This window comes from Staurois parvus, unplaced genomic scaffold (genome assembly GCF_062004578.1).
Source record: "Staurois parvus isolate SC_StPar_1 unplaced genomic scaffold, SC_StPar_1.0 ptg000608l, whole genome shotgun sequence".
NCBI classification, from domain to species: Eukaryota; Metazoa; Chordata; class Amphibia; order Anura; family Ranidae; genus Staurois; species Staurois parvus.
The window spans coordinates 231,871-253,571 of NW_028318404.1; the positions used below are offsets into that span (position 1 = coordinate 231,871).

The 21,701-nt window shown below is 46.7% G+C and overlaps 1 protein-coding gene across 15 annotated transcripts in view; it reads right to left on the reverse strand.

Annotated features, from left to right (window-relative positions):
• DNM1 (dynamin 1) overlaps positions 1-6,718 on the reverse strand; it is a 224,914-nt gene extending 218,196 nt beyond the window's left edge. For 13 of the 15 annotated variants that reach the window (XR_016315379.1, XR_016315377.1, XR_016315378.1 and 10 more), the window contains exon 1: positions 6,354-6,717. Coding sequence is in view for 12 of the 15 variants with exons in the window: in XM_089692907.1 (XP_089549033.1) it covers positions 6,354-6,514 (161 nt within the window). In the remaining 3 variants the exon portion in view is untranslated. Of the gene's footprint in view, positions 1-6,353 lie in introns of all 15 variants that reach the window. The other 2 variants (XM_089692909.1, XM_089692905.1) reach the window with 1 other exon arrangement.
• Between the last annotated feature and the right edge of the window lie 14,983 nt (positions 6,719-21,701).

The window sequence follows — 21,701 nt, forward strand, 5'->3', positions numbered from 1 at the left end:
TTTTTCTCTTTTCCATTTTTTTCTTTTTGTGCTAGTGTATGGTAAGATCCATACTGGAACACAATTGTTTTCTATTTCAGGAGCCCCTACTTCTCCACATGCATTTAACCTACATATTGAAAACGGATAATACTTTAAAATATTTTTCAGTCTTTTATTCAATAGCTTCATCTTTAAAATCAAGCTTCCATAACCAAAAAGTTTTTAAGCCCTGCTCAATACAACTGCTACCATGATGTGTGGGTGTGCATTTGGGGGACCAAGTTGCATGCTTCTTTTTTCTGAGCAGCACCAGTGTGCCCTTAGCTCTATATTTTTTTACCAATTTGTGGATTATCATCTTTTCCTGTTCAACACATTATGATTACATCTATGTTGGCCCTTGCGTGGGCCACTATTGCCACTATAAACTGTATGTATCGGTCTCATTTACTAACCATATGTTACATCCTTTGGTTTATGGTATATTTGTACAATATTGTTTTCAATAAAGCTCTTTTGGTACCAGAAATATCAGGGGTCTAAAGAGCCCCATGATGTCTCAATTTTGAGACAGAAAAAGGGAGTGAGGACAGAGATTCCCCAGTCCCTTTCTCTGCAGCTTCAGTTGCACTGGACAGTGAACGGATGGGAAGTGCTCTGTGCTGAGCAGCTTCCTGTTCATTCACACACTGAAGAATAGTAGAGACAGTTTACTATGCTTCGGTTTTCAGCAGCCGGCTGGAGAGAAGGGAAGCTGGCAGTGCTGCAGAGATGGAGGGGACATGGGGACGACTGGGTCAACAGAAGGACAGGAGAGGAAGCAAGGGTGGCATTTACTACAATCACTTGGCTGTTTTTTCCTCCTGCAGCTGTTGAATGTGGCGAGGGAGAAGAGGAAAAGCTGTCTTTTAGTGGCTGCAGGAGTAAAATACAGCTAAACAGTTATAGTAAATGTCGTCCCCGCTGACTCTCTGCTCCAGGTGTGACAGGGAGGCTGCAGGGACCCCCTAGAGAATGGGGATGGCAGCGCCTAGGGCAAATGCCCCCCTCCCATGACATAAATGTTAAATTCCCCCTGGGTGGAGGGTACAGAGGGTCCCCAATAGGTGGCACACACCCAAGCAGTGTCGTTCCTCACCAGTGACAGCAGTCTGGCTACCAGGCAGTGCTCTCCTCCTCCTGCCTTGCTCAGCCCTGTTACAGTTGAGTGTCCATCAGCACCAGCACTTCCTCCTCTGTCCCTAGCTGCTCTCACTCCATCCTCCTCTCTGTCCCCTGGCTGCGGGACAGAAGATGCAGGTACACTACGAGATCCAAGCTTGATTGGGAGATTTAGCATAGTGCGAGAAAAAGTCTCCTCCCCCGCCCAACCCGCCCAACCCTCTCCTCCCACGCTCCAACCACCCAGCTCTCTCTTGCCCCGCTCCAACCACCCAGCTCTCTCCTGCCCCACTCCAAACGCCCAGCTCTCTCCTGCCCCACTCCAAACGCCCAGCTCTCTACTGCCCTGCTCCAACCGCCCAGCTCTCTCCTGCCCAGCTCTCTCCTCCACCGCTCCACCCACCCAGCTCTCTCCTTCCCTGCTTCGGAACTTCTGTTCCACCAAGCTCTTGCTCTGACAGCACCAGAGAGAAGCAGTTTAGTTCAGGGTCAGCAATACAGAGACGTGATCTACTCGTCACCTGACCACAATCAACCAGTAGATTGCGTTCAACAGGTTGCCAACCCCTGCTATATACCAATCAAAGTGTTTGCCATATCTGTTTGATAAGTTCAAAGAAATACCAATTTATCCTTCCAGCTATCCTGTGAGTAGATGATCTTTCAGGCTCCCTGCCTATGCTGACTGTTATCATTCAGAACTGTTTTCAGCTTTCTCTGTAGTGTACAGTAAACCTCCCCTCTATGTTATGGAGAAGTGGATGGAGGCATTCTGTAGTCTATAAAGACTTATTGGTCTAGGCCAGTGATGGCGAACCTTTTTGAGCCCGAGTGCCCAAACTGCAACCCAAAACCAACTTATTTCTTTTAAAGTGCCAACACTGCAATGAAACCTGAATATCGAGCTTTTGGTTTAAAAAAACAACTCGTACAGTAGTGCAAACTAATTAACAGTACAGGGATGACCAGAGACTGCGGACAGTACAGGGATGACCAGAGACTGTGGACACAGTACAGGGATGACCAGAGACTGCGGACACAGTACAGGAGATGACCAGAGACTGCGGACACAGTACAGGGATGACCAGAGACTGCGGACACAGTACAGGGATGACCAGAGACTGCGGACACAGTACAGGGATGACCAGAGACTGCGGACACATTACGGAGATGACCAGAGACTGCGGACACAGTACAGGGATGACCAGAGACTGCGGACAGTACAGGAGATGACCAGAGACTGCGGACAGCACAGGGATGACCAGAGACTGCGGACAGCACAGGGATGACCAGAGACTGCGGACAGCACAGGGATGACCAGAGACTGCGGACAGTACAGATGACTGCTGACCTTTGGGGAGGGAGGGGGAGCGGGTACCTGAATTTGACAGGTACCCGCTCTTACTTCCGCAGAGTTTTTTTTTTTTATCTTACCTGTTCCTTTATCCAGCCGCGCGCTGTCTTCCCGGCTTCTGTAGTGTGGGCGCTCGTCGGACAGCCGGATGCCCAGTGCGCATGCGCGAGAAGCGCTGCGCTTTGTGATTGGTCCGGCGGCTTCTGGGATCTGTCATGTGTCCCAGGTACCGCCTTACCATTCACAAAGAGCACTGCTTCTTGCGCATGCGCACTTGGGACCCGGCTGTCACGCACACTACAGAAGCCGGGAAGACAGCGCACCGCTGGATAGAGGGACAGGTACGGTCCCACTGCAGAGCTGAGCGGCCGGCCCGGTATTCTGACACAACGGCGGTGGAAATACCGGACCGGCCGCTCTATATTCGCTCCATAAGACGCACTGACATTTTCCCCCCTTTTTTGGGGGAAAAAAAGTGCGTCTTATGGAGCGAAAAATACGGTATTCTCCTGGGGTGCCCACAGATAAGGCTCGGCGTGCCGGCTGTGGCACGCGTGCCACGGGTTCGCCATCACTGGTCTAGGGTGACAAAGCTGCTTCTTTATAGATACAGTAGCAGCAAGACAGGAAGGATGTTACTGGCAGAGTCACTAGATAAATAAAGAAAAAAACAAAACACAAACATAAAAAGGCTGGAAATAAAACGTATTCAGCCACATCAGAGGACTGTAAGCTGTAATACACTACATTTTTGTTTTTGGATAGGCTTTAAAATTGAATATTTTTACTTAGTTACACTGTCCAAATAGGTCCCATGTGGCTGTGCATGATCTATCCCCTTGGAAGCTGGAAATCATTGTAATAAGCACCTTTACTACACTGATGGTCGCTAGCTTCCATGTGAGTGGCTGCCCTGATGCTTAGTGAACACATCAGGCCACTCGATGGCACAGGTGCAATTCAGAAAACACTTTGCATGTTCTCAGTGAGTGCAAAGCTATTGCATGAGGTGGGGTTAGTGAGGTCACAATCTCCACCTTGCCCAATCAGAAAACGCATTGTATTAATTGAGGAGATGCAAAATGTTCACCAAATGGCACCCATGCCAAATAAGTGACCTACTGTGTTCATTAGGCACAAGCGGAGCCGCTTAGCACAGGATCAGCAAGATAGTGGCATTCTTTGTAGTAGCAGTGCCTACTACAGTGATTTCCAGCTTCCATGGGGATCTTCCAGGTATGAATCATACATAGTTACATTGGTCCAAGCCAGTGCAATGTAACTATGCAAAAAGATTCATACCTGGAATCCAGCTTTAGGTTTTACCATTTCCCACAAGAACACCTCATCACTGCACTGCACTTAGGATTTGTTGGTGCATCAAAAATAACCCGGGTTTCCAAAAGTGTCCAAATCCTCATACAAAGATAAAAGGAACGTTTGCTACCTCCAAACCCAGCATTGCTGTATTTCATAAAGGTCCAGTCATCTCCACTGCTGTACAGAGTCTGATACAAGGCTATCCTGAAGGCACCAGCTGCTATCTGTTGGATGCTGTCAGCTCCCTTGAGCTTCCACCTTTGCAATGTGTAAATCCCATTAACCCATCAATTCCCTTGTAAGGCCTTGACAAATAAGCAGTACACCCAGGAACTGTAGTCTTTGTGTGAACCTGTGACTACAGGCTGTGTTGTTGGAATGTGTGCATAGTCATGTTTGTTCTACATTATGTGTTCCATGCTTACAGATGCCCCAAAACATCCTGCTTTAGGATGACAAGACGTTTGCTAGCAAGTATTCTGTCATCCATCATCCGCACCTCTTGGCTGATGTGTGGCACAAATGTGCAGTGATGGAGCATGTACATCAGTGTCACCTTGAAAAGCTGCCATCATTGGTACCTCTTGTCCGCACAGCACAAAGTACACATTCCCTCTTCCCTGAAAATATTTAGCATTTAATAACTACCTATGATTTCTGTAATCCTTCATATTGTAGCTCTTATTGGAATCATTTAAATACCAGAATAATGGAGAATCTCTGGGATAAGTTAAGGAGCTGAATTACATTTTCACATCTGCACTTCATTATATGGTTCTGATGGAGCATGTCAAACAGCAGCGTGTCTCTTTTCAATGGCTTTCTGTGGTAGCCTATAGCCAATTTTCATTGGACTTTTAATGCCAGTGATTTGTATTGCTATGGGATACCGCACACTGAGCATAATCATCGCGCTCTGCACCAAATAAAATAAACGCTGAAGGCCCTGAATTAATCAGGCAGGGAGCAAGCCGCAAAGGTTATTAACCCATAACAACCAATCAGCTGTCACCTTGCATGTTGGAGAAAGGGGACACTGATCGGATTCTCTGGGTTACAGCACATTTTTGGCATATTGCACTACTGTATATAAAAAGAATGCAAAAATGTCAATCCTAGTTATTTCATATTAGTATGCGTTTCCTGTTATGGTGTTGCAATCATTTACATTTTTGTAGGTAAGAAAGTGTAAACTATTTCAATAAACAATTATTTAACAAAAAAAAATGAAAAAAAAATGGCTTTATATACTAATACTGGGCAATGAGATATTATGTACAGTTTGTCATTTCAGCCAATCAAACATCAATATTTTAGTGCAAGTGCAGTCAGAGCAGGGAAAGACAATGGGGGGGGGGGGGATTTGCTAAGACCGGAGTAGACAGAACCTGGAGCAGCCATGCATGGCAACCAATCAGGTTATAGCTTTCATTTTCAAAGCTTAATGTAACAAGCCAAAGATAGAAGCTGATTAGTTGCCATGCACAGCTGCTCTAGTTTCAGTAACCACCCCCCCCCCCCTTGGGTGAATTTACTGAAACTGGAGCAGCTGTACATAGTAACCAATGTGCTTCTATCTTCAGCTTGTTTAGTTGGGATATGCAAAGTGATAGCTAGAAGCTGATTGGCTGCTCCAGTCTTATCATTACACCCCCCCCCCCACTCCATACACATGGCAATTTTTTTAAAGCAATTCCAACCAGATCACCAAAACTGATCTGATAGGTGAAGTCAACCCTATTTCAAGGTTTCGGAAAGTGAGGATGTCTGATGCATTCTGCCGAACAAACGCCAGTTACAATTGGCTGAAAATCGCCCTGTGCCTGGCTGGCATTTCTGACTCGTACACACGGAGAAGGAAAGAAATGATGGATTGGAAGCCCTTACTCCACCATGCACTGTAAACTGATGACATTGCCTCAGTAAGCCCCCTCCCTTTTTCTCCATTGCAGGAGTGACTGTACTGTATTCTTCAGCACCTCCTCCATGTTTTTCTATCCTCCATCCCTACCGCACATTAACCCCTTACAGCAATACGTTTCTCAGCTTTTACAGAATTTGCATGAATGAGAATGGCGATCAGAAGGAATAAACAGCCCTATACAGTAGAATGTGTGTATTTTTAGATACAATGTAGCAATGTACAACCCCCCCCCCCCCCTTGCACTCACCTAGGCTCAAGGTGAATGTGACCATGGTGTCATGTCCCTGCACCTATATGCATTAGTCATTGTTCTACAGATGACAGATGTATCAGGCAGGCGCTGGGAATGCTTTGCAGACAGAGATCTGCTGCAGGATAATAAATCTGCTTTGTGTCTGCCATTCTAATCCACTTCTCCATGGATGCTGGGAAATACATCATCTTCCTCACCATCACCCCCATCATTATCATCATCTTCCTCACCATCACCCCCGCCATTATTATCATCTTCCTCATCATCACCCCCACCACGACCATCACCCCCACCACGATCATCACCATCACCCCCACCATGATCATCCTTCTGCTCATCCTCCTCTCCCTTCCTCTTACCTGCCCACAAAATTCTCCAGCACTGAGCTCTTCCCGGCGCTCTGACCCCCGACCACAGCGATCTGTGGCAGATCTAGGTTGGCATTCTGTCCGATGGCTGAGAAGGCATCCTGAAGCTTGTTGACCAGCGGGATCAGCTCCTCCATCCCTCGGTTGCCCATCTTGAAGGCTGCCTGCTGACAGTGTCAGTGTGCGGATGGATGGAGCCTCTCTCTCTCACACACACACACCTTGTCCCCAGTGACAGTGGGAGGGGGAATGTGCAGGACCCCTTCTATCTGCGCGGTCCCGCTTCTCCTCCTTCGCTCCTTCCTTCCCCACACTGCCAGCTCAGGCTCTTCCAACGAGCGGCTCCTGTGGGATTTAAATTGCATTGGCAATCTTCTGCCGCAAGGGGGCGTGCGCAGACACAGGCTGCGGCAGGGGGATGCAGGGAAATGTAGTCCTGGGATAGGTCCCCGTCCTCCTGCTGTATGGAGGGGCATAGTCCTGGGATAGGTCCCCGTCCTCCTGCTGTATGGAGGGGCATAGTCCTGGGATAGGTCCCCGTCCTCCTGCTGTATGGAGGGGCATAGTCCTGGGATAGGTCCCCGTCCTCCTGTATGGAGGGGCATAGTCCTGGGATAGGTCCCCGTCCTCCTGCTGTATGGAGGGGCATAGTCCTGGGATAGGTCCCTGTCCTCCTGCTGTATAGAGGGACATAGAGGCGTAGCCGTGGGATAGGTCCCTGTCCTCCTGTTTGGAGGGGCATAGAGGCGTAGTCCTGGGATAGGTCCCCGTCCTCCTGCTGTATGGAGGGGTGTAGAGGCGTGGTCCTGGGATAGGTCCCTGTCCTCCTGCTGTATGGAGGGGCATAGTCCTGGGATAGGTTCCCGTCCTCCTGCTGTATGGAGGGGCATAGTCCTGGGATAGGTCCCCATCCTCCTGTATGGAGGGGCATAGTCCTGGGATAGGTTCCCGTCCTCCTGCTGTATGGAGGGGCATAGTCCTGGGATAGGTCCCCATCCTCCTGTATGGAGGGGCATAGTCCTGGGATAGGTCCCCGTCCTCCTGCTGTATGGAGGGGCATAGTCCTGGGATAGGTCCCCATCCTCCTGTATGGAGGGGCATAGTCCTGGGATAGGTTCCCGTCCTCCTGCTGTATGGAGGGGCATAGTCCTGGGATAGGTCCCCATCCTCCTGTATGGAGGGGCATAGTCCTGGGATAGGTCCCCGTCCTCCTGCTGTATGGAGGGGCATAGTCCTGGGATAGGTTCCCGTCCTCCTGCTGTATGGAGGGGCATAGTCCTGGGACAGGTCCCCGTCCTCCTGCTGTATGGAGGGGCATAGTCCTGGGATAGGTCCCCATCCTCCTGCTGTATGGAGGGGCATAGTCCTGGGATAGGTCCCCATCCTCCTGTATGGAGGGGCATAGTCCTGGGATAGGTCCCCGTCCTCCTGCTGTATGGAGGGGCATAGTCCTGGGATAGGTCCCCGTCCTCCTGCTGTATGGAGGGGCATAGTCCTGGGATAGGTCCCCATCCTCCTGTATGGAGGGGCATAGTCCTGGGATAGGTCCCCGTCCTCCTGCTGTATGGAGGGACATAGAGGCGTAGCCCTGGGATAGGTCCCTGTCCTCCTGTTTGGAGGGGCATAGAGGCGTAGTCCTGGGATAGGTCCCCGTCCTCCTGCTGTATGGAGGGGTGTAGAGGCGTGGTCCTGGGATAGGTCCCCAACCTCCTGCTGTATGGAGGGACGTAGAGGCGTAGCCCTGGGATAGGTTCCTGTCCTCCTGTTTGGAGGGGCATAGAGGCGTAGTCCTGGGATAGGTCATCGCCCTCCTGCTTTATGGAGGGGCATAGAGGCGTGGTCCTGGGATAGGTCCCCAACCTCCTGCTGTATGGAGGGACGTAGAGGCGTAGCCCTGGGATAGGTTCCTGTCCTCCTGTTTGGAGGGGCATAGAGGCGTAGTCCTGGGATAGGTCCCCGTCCTCCTGCTGTAAGGAGGGGCGTAGAGGCGTAGTCCTGGGAAAGGGCCCCGCCCTCCTGCTTTATGGAGGGGCATAGAGGCGTGGTCCTGGGATAGGTCCCCGTCCTCCTGCTGTATGGAGGGACGTAGAGGCGTAGTCCTGGGATAGGTCCCTGTCCTCCTGTTTGGAGGGGCATAGAGGCGTAGTCCTGGGATAGGTCCCCGTCTTCCTGCTGTATGGAGGGACGTAGAGGCATAGTCCTGGGATAGGTCCCCGTCCTCCTGTATGGAGGGCGTAGAGGTGTAGCCCTATAATAGGTCCCCATCCTCCTGTATGGAGGGGCATAGAGACATAGTCCTGGGCTAGGTCCCCATCCTCCTGTATGGAGGGGCATCGAGGCATAGTCCTGGGCTAGGTCCTCATCCTCCGGTATGGAGGATGTAGAAGTGTTCTCCCTCTACATAACAGCCCCCCCTTTACATCAGAGCCCATCTATACATCAAAACCCGCCTTTGCATCAGAGTCCACCCTTTACATCAGGCCACTCCCCATACATCAGAGCCCATCTATGCATCAAAGTCCACTCTTTACATCAAAGCCCTCCCCCCCCCTTTGCATCTGAGTCTACCCTTTGCATCAGAGTCCTTCCAATACATCAGAGGCCCCTTTGCATTAGAGCCCTCCTATACATCAGAGTCTCCCCTTTGCGTCAGAATCCCCTATCTATCAGAGTGCCTGCTATACATCAGAGCCCCCTGTTCTATTGAGCTCCTGTGCAACATTAGTCCCCTATACATCAGAGTCCCCTCCCTTACAGCGGAGCCCCCTATACATCAGAGGCTCCTATCATATGAGATGGCCCCTTTAAATGAGAGCCCCTCATCACGTCAGTTACCCCTTCACAACAAAGCTTCCCACATCACATTAGAGGTCCCCTATCATGTCAGAACCCCCCCCCCCCCTTACATAACAGCACCTCGTCACATCAAAGCCCCCAATCACACAGTCCAACTTTACATAAGAGTAGGGTTGCCACCTTATCCCTTTCAAACTGAAAACATATTAATTACACAGGTTCTGAGGCCAATTTAATGCACATGAAGCACTAGGTGAGTTTAATTGCAACCTTAATCAGCCACAGAACCTGTGTAATTAATATGTGTTCGGTTTTAAAGAGACAAGGCGGCAACCCTACATCAGAGCCCTACCTTTTGGCTCCAGCAGATGGCAGGAGGTGGGGGGAGGTCAGACTTCCATCTACTGAAAGCTGGGGGTGGCCCTGCATGCCACCTGCCTTGGGTCAAAGTCATGCATTTCCATGATGCAGGATAGCCAGCCATCACCACCATAGCAAAGAAGAATGTCATGTGTCCTGGCCCTAAAGCATCACTGGTTGTTATGATGCTGGCAGCCGGTCCGCATGAACCATGACAATTCATGACCCTGATTAAGGGCAAACTGGGCCCTGTGCTCGCAGACCCCGGTTGAGAAACACTTGTATAAAGGATCAATGAGCCCAATCAGTAAAACCTTTAGCTTTACTTTGTCGTTTCAAAAAGTCATATTGTAGAGGAGGAACTAAATGCCTGGGGAAAAAAACGACCCCCAACCCCGTAATGTATTGCCATGATGTACATACTGTATACCCAGAACACTGAGAGTATTCCCACACCCAGAATACACAGCTGCCCACAGTAATGATTGGCTATGTGCGGCTGCAGGCAAATTTATGCCAACACTTGTATCACCCACACATGTGAACCAGCATACAACCCTGGAGGCAGACTAAGGCATATTTACTAAAACTGGAGCGCTCAGAATCGGGTCCAGCTGTGCATGGTAGCCAATCAGCTTCTAACTTCAGCTTGCTCAATTAAGCTTTGGCAATAAAACCTCTAAGCTGATTGGTTTCTATGCAGAGCTGCACCAGATTTCGCTCTATCCAGTTTTAGTAAATAACCCCCACGGTGTCTGGGATGTACAGCTTAAAGCTCCATGTACACTGCAGCTGATAAACTCACGTTTAGGAGCTTTTCTGCATTTTTTTTCAGCAGCCCCTGAATTCTCCCTAACGTTTTCCTATGTGTCCATGTACACGATGTCGTTTACAGGCAGTTGAGTTTACAATCTTTTTTTGAACGCACCAAACTTGCATTCAGGAGTAGATTTTATCATCATTTCAAACGCAGGTAACTGCGTTTATAAGCGTTTGGAATTTTTTTTAACTCTTCCATTTCCAGATGCTGTTCAGAGCCTTTATTCATCATAAAAAATGCATGCAAAGCGTTTTCCAGGTACTCAAATGGACCTGGTACACCATACTTTGAGGTTTCGCATGAAAGAAAATATGTTAGCCACTGCTGCAATAATTTCTGCACAGCAATGAGCTGGAACACATCCTAACACCACAAAAAAAAAGACAGCTAATCTCAACAAATACTGCTCTCTCTGCTTCTGCTCTATTTCTCTCAAAATGTCTGAACATTTTTTTTACTGTTTTTCAGTGCATTCTGGGCATTTTGGAAGGTCTCCTGAGGTTATCTTTAAAAAACGCTTCTAAACGCAAACACGCATAAACACAGTATGCAAACGCAGCTAAACAGACGTTTTTTACCCTACGTTTTCCAGCAGTCAGTTTCTATCGTTCAGAAGTGTTTTCCAAACGTCCCGTGTACACGGAGCCTTAGGCATGTGCTGATTTACACAGGTAGCAGCATAAACCCACCTACATTCGCACACAGCCAATCACTACTATGGGCAGATGTGTACCTAGGGTGTGGAAATATGTGTCCAATATGTGTAGTATGTACAAAAAAACCTGTGTGCACGAGGCCACCCCTTTCCCCAAACATTGCATGTCCTCCTGGCCCTCCAGTTCACAAAAAGGATATCAAGGAACTGGAGAAAGTACACAGAAGGGTAACCAAACTGATAAGAGGCATGGAGGAGCTCAACTATGAGGAAAGATTAGAGGAACTGAATTTATTCTCTCTCGAGAAGAGGAGATTAAGGGGGGATATGATCAACATGTATAAATACATCAGTGGTTCATATAGTGAACTCGGTGTAGAGCTATTCACCCTGAGGTCAACACAGAGGACAAGGGGGCACTCTTTACATCTGGAGGAATAGAGATTTAATCTCCAAATACGGAAAGGTTTCTTCACAGTAAGAGCTGTGAAAATGTGAAATAAACTTCCTCAAAAAATAAATAAATATACAAAGGTCCTCCTGCGCTCCACAGAATCCCTAACTACAAGCCAGCTGCTGTCACCTATTCCCTATACCTTAGGATATGTGCAAATACCAAAATATTGTGATGAAGCGCTCAGCTTATACTATATATAACAAATACTATATAGTAAAAATCAAATCATAGTTAATTTAAATAGTCCAATCATAATTAGGTGTACCAAAATGGCGTCCGGAACCGGAAGTACGTAACCACTAAAAACCGGAAATGCATCGACGTGTTGTGCCACGGTCACGTGGCTTCTTCATGCGTCTACGCATTTACGGTTTTTAGTGGTGACGTGGTTCTGGTTTTGGACGCCATTTTGGTACACCTATCCCTTAGTACACCCATATCACATGGGAAACCGTGCCTGTGTACTGGATAACATGTGAGTGTTCATGTTTTTGGCGTTTTAAGTGCATTAAAAATGGTGTTGCACTATGGAGGTCTGTTTTTGTCTCTATACATATTCCCTGTATATATGAGTCCATATTGCGAGGAGAGTGGTCTGAGAGCAATCTGTTACCCAGAGGGGGACCTGAGTGGAGTCGGTGAAGTCATTGGAGGTATTAAAGCCAGGTTGAGATCCTTATTACATAAAGCTCTGTGGCCCGTACGGGTCGAGTTTGGAAGGTGAGGAGGCATTTTGGCTAATCCAGGGAAGTCACATCAGAGAGTCACCAGGAGCACGTTTTGCAGCATGGAATGAAGTTGCGAATCACTGTGTATTGAACACTTATTATTTGCACAGTTTGGCATCACATGAATTTTGGACTGTATTTTATTTATTCATTTAATTTGGTACACCTGTCACTTTGAACACCATTAAGTGTTATCACTTCATTATCAATTTCACTTGTTTGGTTAGCCACTAGGTGGCTTATTAGGAGTGTGGTTTGACACAATATATTATATTATTTTAGGTATTTTATTAGATTATTTGTATATTTGTATATTTCAAATGAGCACGAGTTTTGCATCATGATATTTATTTATCATCATTGTATAGGGGATTGAGGGGATTCACTATTTAAACTAATTATGATTGGACTATTTAAATTAATTATGATTTGATTTTTACTATATAGTATTTATGTTATATATAGTATAAGCTGAGCACTTCATCACAATATTTTGGTATTTCCTCAAAAAATAGTTCTGGCCAGCAAAGTAGATTTTTTGTTTTTATTAAAGAGCTGGATACATTCCTAAATGCACAAAATATAACTGGATTTTAATATTTAAAGGCAATAACAACAGGGATAATTGATCCCGGGAATATCTGGTTGCATCAGGGGGATCAGGAGTTTTTCCCCTGTTGGAGCTGCAGCATTGGGAATATGTTACATGTTCCACCCTAAAAGCAGGTAGAACATACAGTTGCAAGAAAAAGTATGTGAACCCCTTGGGATTACGTGGAGTTTTGCATGAATTGGGCATAAAATGTGCTCTGAACGTCATCTAAGTCACAACAATAGAAGAACACAGTCTGCTGAACATAATACTACACAAACATTAGATGTTGCCATGGTTTAATTGCACATAACATGTAAACATTCACAGTGCAGGGAGGAAAAAGTATGTGAACCTTTGGACTTAATAACTGATTGACCCTCCTTTGGCAGCAATAACCTCAACCAAACGTTTCCTGTAGTTGCAGATCAGACCTGCACAACGATCTAGAGTAATTTTGGACCACTCCTCTTCACAAAACTGTTTCAGTGTAGCAATATTCTTGGGATGTCTGGTGTGAATCGCTCTCTTAAGGTCATGCCACAGCATTTCAATCGGGTTGAGGTCAGGACTCTGACTGGGCCACTCCAGAAGGCGTATTCTGTGCTGTTGCAGCCATTGTTTTGTTGAATTACTTGTATGCTTTGGGTCATTGTCCTGTTGCATCACCCATCCTCTGCGAGCTTCAGTTGGCGTACGTTTTCCTGCAAAATGTCTTGATAAACTCTGGAATTCATTTTCCCATCAATGACAACAATCCGTCCAGGCCCTGAGGCAGCAAAGCAGCCCCAAACCATGATGCTCCCTCCGCCATGTTTTACAGTGGGGATGAGGTTTTGATGTTGGTGTGCTGTGCCTTTTATTCTCCACACATAGTGTTGTGTGTTCTTCCCAAACAACTCAATCTTGGTTTCATCTGTCCACAGTATATTTTGCCAGTAGTGCTGTGGAACATCCAGGTGCTCTTTTGCAAACTTCAAACGTGCTGCAATATTCTTTTTGGATAGCAATGGCTTCCTCCGTGGTGTCCTCCAATGTAATCCATTCTTGTTTAATGTTTTCCTTATTGTAGATGTGTCAACAAAAATGTTAGCATGTGCCAGAGATTTCTGTAGGTCTTTAGCTGACACTCTGGGATTCTTCTTTACCTCATGCAGCATTCTGCGCTGTGCTCTTCCAGTCATTTTTACAGGATGACCACGCCTAGGGAGAGTAGCAACAGTGCTAAACTTTCTCCATTTGTAGACAGTCTGTCTTATCGTGACACATGAACATCAAGGCTTTTGGAGATACTTTTGTAACCCTTTCCAGCTTCATGCAAGTCAACAATTCTTGATCGTAGGTCTTCTGAGAGCTCTTTTCTGCAAAGCATGGTTCACATCAGACAGTGCTTCTTGAAAGCAGTAAACCCAAAACAGGTGTGTGTTTTTTAAGGGCAGGACAGCTGTCAGCAACACATCCAATATCATCACACTGATTGGAGTCAAGGTTGGCTCACTCCTGGCTCCAATTAGCTCTGGGAGAAGTCATTAAGCTAGGGCCTCACATACTTTTTCCTCCCTGCACTGTGAATGTTTACATGTTATGTGCAATTAAACCATGGCAACATCTAATGTTTGTGTAGTATTATGTTCAGCAGACTGTGTTCTTCTATTGTTGTGACTTAGATGACGTTCAGAGCTCATTTTATGCCCAATTCATGCAAAACTCCACGTAATCCCAAGGGGTTCACATACTTTTTCTTGCAACTGTATAACATGTTCCCAAAGTTGAACTTATCCTTTAAAGCAGAACTTAGGGGGATATGTTTTATTTCTGTCACATATGTCCCATTGGGAAGATTTCCCTTTATTTCCTGCACCATAGCCATAACAGGAAGTGAAAGAAAATCTCTCTAAAGTGAGGGAATCCCTAGTTGTCACCAGAAATACTGTCTGCATATCTATTCTAGATATCTAAAAATAGACCCAGGAACATGGCTACACCCCAAAGAGTGTACCTGTGCTATGTACAAAGAGAGGGTGGCCATTATGTAAACCAGCTTATTATTTCCACATATGAAGCCTGCCAGCCTGTCACAGAAGGCCAAACAGTCTATATAAGGCCAAATTTGGTCATAAACTGTCTGCCTTATGTGGCTCTCTGCATCTTCAAAATTATTCTTATGTGCCTGCTTGCTATTGGTGATTGGCTAACCTAGGATATAAAGACCTCATGCACATTGGGAGCATAGGCTCGGTTCATGAGGCAACAGTGGAAGGCACAGGTACACAGTCCAACCCTGATGCCGGGAGCCATGTTTCTTCTGCAATAAAAGCCTGCCTGCTTGCTGTTTGTTACATGGAAACTTTAGTTCCACTGTAATATGTTTAAATGATGGATGTGTATTACACTATGCTTACTGCTCTTTTGGCCTCATGCACCTTTGGAGCATAGCCCTGGTTCATGAGACTAGGCTCCTCCTACCTAAAACAGGAAACGCATGATCCGCATTAGTTTTAAAAAGGACCCTCACTGTCATGACCTCTCAGTAATAGGAAATTATCGAAGGCTGACAAAAAGACCAACACATAGTAACTTAAATCCACGTCAAGTCATAAAAAGAACTGAACAAGCCAATAGTATGGGTGGGAACTAGCGCTGTCCTGGAAGATTCCTGGAAATACAGTAAACAGGTAATAACCTTGATTTCCCCAGTCATCTTCCAGGATAGCTACTCAACAGAATAGGCTAGTACCTGCTTAGGGTGGGACTGGTCTACTTTGGACAGAAGTTGCAACCGATAATGCCTTGCAAAAGGTGAGGAAGCTAGATCAGGTGTCCAGCCTGCAGATCGGCTAGGGGAGCCACCAGCTTCTTCAGCCCAGGAGACTGATATGGCTCTTGTGGAGTCTGCTTTGATACCTCCATGAGGATCCAGTGACTGATTTGTGTAGCTTTCTTCTATGGCTTGCTTCATCCATAAGTAAGCCATAGTATTCTTTGTGGCCATATTGCGCTTTTTGGACCCATTGAATAGAATAAACATGTTGCTTTATTTTCTCCAATCTTTTGTTCTCTCGATATAAGTGATTAAGTATCTTCTTACGTCTAATTTGCTGAGATTTGTTTCCTTCTGACTTTTGGGTTTCCCATAAAACAAAGGGATAATGATCTTCTGTGATCTGAGAAAATCCGACACTACCTTGGGAAGAAAGGCTAGATCAAGAGTAAGCACAAATATATCTAAACTAAATAGAACAGTATGGCTCTGCCACTGAAAAGGCTTGTATCTCTCCTACTTTTCTGGCCGAAACTAGAGCTGCTAGTAGAACAGTTTTTAACGTCAGAATCTTAATGGAACATTCATCCAGAGGTTCGAATAAAGCTTTTTGAAAACCTCTGAGGACCGTGCCCAGATCCCATGTTGGAAACTTCGCTCTTAGCAGGGTTCTCTATCTAGAGACAGAAATCAGAAACCACTTTATTAAGGGGACCTCAGCTAGGAGTACTTCCAGGAAACTGGAAAGGGCTGCTTCCTATACCTTCAGGGTGCTTGCTGCCAGATTAATGTCAGCTCCATCTTGTAAGAATTCTACAACTGAATTGATCAGTGAATTGCTAGACTGGTTTTTGGCCTTCCTCCAAGCCGAGAACTTTTTCCAGACTTTCCCATAAATGGCATTAGTGGAATCCTTCCTGCTTTCCAGAATGGTATTGCTTACTCTGTGGGAGAGTGACATATAATACTCAATCTTATGCGTTAATGGGTGAACATATAAGTGATGCCTTTAATGAAGACAGTATTAAATAAAATGTGACATCATCTCATAATGACATATCAAACAGAAACAAACTGAATATGTATGAAAGTCCATGAAATATTCAATCAAAATGCGCCGATTTTCCCGGACATTTGTGCACATGGCTTCAGTGATATGAAGGAAAAAGAGGTGTGCTTGCACTCACCAGACATATGATAATATTACGCATGTAATATAAGGGCACTAGTAGTCATCTGGGACCCGGTAGGCAAAAGGCACTCCAATGGTACTGTACTGGTTACAATCTGGGGAAGACCTCCAGACCTCTCGGTGGAACTGGAAGGTGAAAGAGAATATTAATGTGTCAGGAAAGGATTTACCACTGGTTGCAGTACTAGGCTGGTATGTCCTGGTACTGCAACCAGCGGTACCAGGACATACATTCAAAGTGCAACAGCGCTGAAAGCTGGAAATTGGCCTGGGCAGGAAGGAAGTATAAGTGTCCTGTAGGCTAGTGGTTAAAGACATCAATTACCGTATTTTTCGCTCCATAAGACGCACCTGACCATAAGACGCACCTAGGTTTTAGATGCGGAAAATAAGAAAAATATTCTGAACCAATGGACTGCAGACAGTACAGGAGATGACCAGAGACTGCAGACATAGTACAGGAGATGACCATAGACTGCAGACATAGTACAGGAGATGACCATAGACTGCAGACATAGTACAGGAGATGACCAGAGACTGCAGACATAGTACAGGAGATGACCAGAGACTGCACACATAGTACAGGAGATGACTAGAGACTGCACACATAGTACAATAGATGACCAGAGACTACAGACATAGTACAGGAGATGACCGAAGACTGCAGACACCGTACAGGAGGTGACCGGAGACTGCGGACACAGTACAGGAGATGACCAGAGACTGCGGCCACAGTATAGGAGATGACCAGAGACTGCAGACATACTACAGTTGATGACCAGAGACTGCAGACAGTACAGGAGATGACCAGGGACTGCGGACATACTACCGGAGATGACCAGAGACTGCGGACACAGTACAGGAGATGACCAGAGACTGCGGACACAGTACAGGAGATGACCAGAGACTGCGGACACAGTACAGGTGATGACCAGAGACTGCAGACACAGTACAGGAGATGACCAGAGACTGCGGACACAGTGCAGGAGATGACCAGAGACTGCGGACACAGTGCAGGGGATGACCAGAGACTGCGGACAGTGCAGGGGATGACCAGAGATTGCGGACAGTGCAGGGGATGACCAGAGACTGTGGACAGTGCAGGGGATGACTAGAGACTGCGGACAGTACAGGGGATGACCAGAGACTGCAGACAGTACAGGGGATGACCAGGGACTGCGAACAGTGCAGGGAATGACCAGAGACTGCAGACAGTACAGGAGATTACCAGAGACTGTGGACAATACAGGAGATGACCAGAGACTGCAGACAGTACAGGGGATGACTAAGAGACTGCTGACCTTTAGGGAGGGAGGGGGAGCGGATACCTGAACGAACCTGTGCGAACACAGTACAGGAGATGACCAGAGACTGCAGACACAGTACAGGAGATGACCAGAGACTGCGGACACAGTGCAGGGGATGACCAGAGACTGCGGACAGTGCAGGGGATGACCAGAGATTGCAGACAGTGCAGGGGATGACCAGAGACTGCAGACAGTGCAGGGGATGACCAGAGACTGCAGACAGTGCAGGGGATGACTAGAGACTGCGGACAGTACAGGGGGTGACCAGAGACTGCAGACAGTGCAGGGGATGACCAGAGACTGCGGAAAGTGCAGGGGATGACCAGAGACTGCAGACAGTACAGGAGATGACCAGAGACTGCAGACAGTACAGGGGATGACCAGAGACTGCAGACAGTGCAGGGGATGACCAGAGACTGCGGACAATGCAGGGGATGACCAGAGACTGCAGACAGTACAGGAGATGACCAGAGACTGCGGACAGTACAGGAGATGACCAGAGACTGCAGACAGTACCGGGGATGACTAAGAGACTGGTGACCTTTAGGGAGGGAGGGGGAGCGGATACCTGAATTTGACAGGTACCCGCTCCCACTTCCGCGGAGTTGTCATCCCTTTAGTGTGGGCACCCGGCTGTCAGCCGGGTGCCCAGTGCACATGTGCGAGAAGCGCTGCACTTTGTGATTGGTCCGGCGTCTTCTGGGACCTGTCATGTGTCCCAGAAGACGCTGTACCATTCTCAAAGTGCAGCGCTTCTCGCACATGCGCACTGGGCACCCGGCTGTCTCAGCCGATAGCCCACACTAAAGAAGCCGGCGCGGGAAGACTGCGCAGCGCTGGACCGAGGAACAGGTAAGGTTCTGCTGCAGAGAAGAGCTGAGCGGCCGCTCCATATTCGCTCCATAAGACGCACTGACATTTTCCCTTTTTTGGGGGGAAAAAAGTGCGTCTTATGGAGCGAAAAATACGGTATATGTTCACCCATTAACGCATAAGATTGCGTATTATATGTCAGTATTTCACTATATTATATATTAAGAGCGCTGCATCTTTTATATTATTTATGTTTAGGATTTTAGGGGTTAATCTTATGCAAGCTGCTTTTTGATACTATATTCTGAAGCGCTCGCTCTATCATCTTTTATTACTCTGTGGGAGAGCCCTTTTCTTTCTAGTAGTTTCCTTTCAGTAGCCACACTGAAACGGCTAACCTCTCCACTGCTGGGTAGTAGGCTTCTGAGGTCCAGGGAGGTTCTAAACTTAGATTGCACAGGGCCAAGAAGCAAGGCCTCTTCGCCCAAAAAAGTGCCATAAGAATGATTCTGACCTATGAAACTTCTGGATCTTCTTGTATCTTCTGGATTATTTTGGGGATCAACTGGATAGGCGGGAAGGCATATAGTAGCTTCCCTTCCCACTGATGAGAATGTGTGTCTGTTCCCAGACTATGCTTGTCTCTTTGCAGGGAGAGATATCTTTCCACCTTCCATTTGCTCCGTGAAGCAAAAAGCTCGATCTCTGGGGTCCCCCATCTTCCACATCTCTGTGTAAAGGACTGCTGACTCAGGCATCACTCGGTTTGGCGCAATTGGCATTGACTTAAGCTGTCCACTAAGAAATTTAGTTTCCCCTTCAGATGAATGGTTGTTATGGATAGCAGATTTTCCTCTGTCCAGTGGAGACTTTCCCCAGCTAATATCAGCCTGTTTGACTTTGTGCCCCCCCTGACGGTTGATGTACACAACCGCTGTGCTGTTGTCTGAGAAAATCTGGACATCCTTCCCATGAATCAAAGGCTTGAAAACTTTTAGAACTTCTCCTATTGCTTTCAATTCGCTGGCATTCGAGGATTGGGAGGCCCAGAAGTGATCCCATCTTCCTTTGGTTAGATGTTTGTCTCGGTGCGCTCCCCACCCCCAGACACTAGTATCCGTGGTTATCTTTGTGGGAACTGTTTGTTTCCATTGCTGGCCTGTCACTAGGATCTACAGGGTAACCCACCATTTGATGGTGTCCTTCACTGACTCCAGAATCAATATCCTCTTGTCTAAGGATTGTTGGATCCTATCCCACTTTGACAGGACATAATTTTGCAGGGTCCTTGAGTGCAACTGGGCCCATTGAACTGCTGGAATTGCAGTCGTCATCCAGCCCATCAGGCTCATGGCTTCCCTTTTGGAGCAATCCGAGGACATCAGGAACTCCAGTGCCCCTTGCTGCAAGTTCTTGATTTTTTTCTTCTGCAAGAAAGTTGTTGAGTTCTCTAAATCTAGAAGGTAGCCCAGGTAAACCAGCTTTTTTGATGGCACTAGCCGTGATTTCTCGATATTGATAATCCAACCTGTTTCTTGGAGGTAAGCTTTTGTAATCTCTAGGTTCCTCATTGTTGCTTCTGCCTTATTTGACAAATCAGTAGATCGTCCAGGTAAGGAATTATTTCCAGGCCTTTCATCTTTAAATTCTTCAAAATTTCCAATAAGACTTTGGTAAAAATTCATGGAGCTGAAGACAGTCCGAAAGGAAGGGCGTTGTACTGGAAGCATACTATCCCTGCAGGGCCTCTTATGGCAAAGCGTAGGTTCTTCTTTGATTCTTCCCTGATGGGAACATGTAGGTAAGCATCCTTTAGATCTAAAGATGCCATGAAGGATCCCGCCAGAATTAAATCCTTGATCGAATATATCAACTCCATTCTGAACTTTTTGTATAGGATGAATTTGTTGACCTGTTTCAGATTCAGAATCATTCTGAAATTCCCTGATGTTTTTTTCTTCAAAATCACATGAGAATAGAAACCTACTCTGCTCTCTTCCTCTGGAACATAGGAGATTACACTTTGCTTCAGCATATCCTGTAAAAGAGACAACAGTGCTTCCGCCTTGTTTTGTTGTTTGGGGAGAGCTGTAGCCAAAACTCTTTTAGGGGGAGGGATTTCCCGAAAACTCTATGCAATAGCTGTATTTGATGATATCTAGGATGAACTAAATTTTTGTTGCCTCGGTCCACTGTGGAAGGAAAGATCTTAATCTTCCACTCCCCGGGTCATTGAGGTTGAGGCTTGTCCTTGGACTGGGAGGGGTTAAACAGGAAACCTTTGTCCTTCCCTCTCTTGAAGGTCCAATTTTTACTTCTTTTGCTCGTCTTTACCTGTGCTCTAGACACTTGCTGTTGATTTGAAGGACGAAAAAAATCTCTTTCCTGCTTTCTTTTTTGCCACTGCGAATCCCTTCTTCCTGTCTGCTGATCTTTCAAGTGAGTTTTGACCCAAACAGTAGGTTTTTTTCAAATGGCATGCTGCAGAGTTTGGCCTTAGATGCCTGGTCCCCCTGCCAAGTTCTCAGCCAGATTGACCTTCTTGCTGTGTTTATTAATGTGGTAGATCTGGTCGTTAGCTTGATGGTTTCCACCAATGCATCTGTCAAGAAGGCCACAGCTTTGATAAGGACCGGAAGAAGAATATGCTCTACTGGAGTACCCTTTACCAACTGGGCTTTTAGCTGGGACAGCCATACATCAAGTGTATGCGCAACACATGTCGTAGCTAATGCTGGCCTAAAATGTGCTGCACTGATCATCACTGATGCACAAGATGATCTCAGGTAACCTTCTGCTTTTTATACAGCAATCCCCAGCGCACAGGAACAACCCCAAAAATTTACACTCAGGTAGTA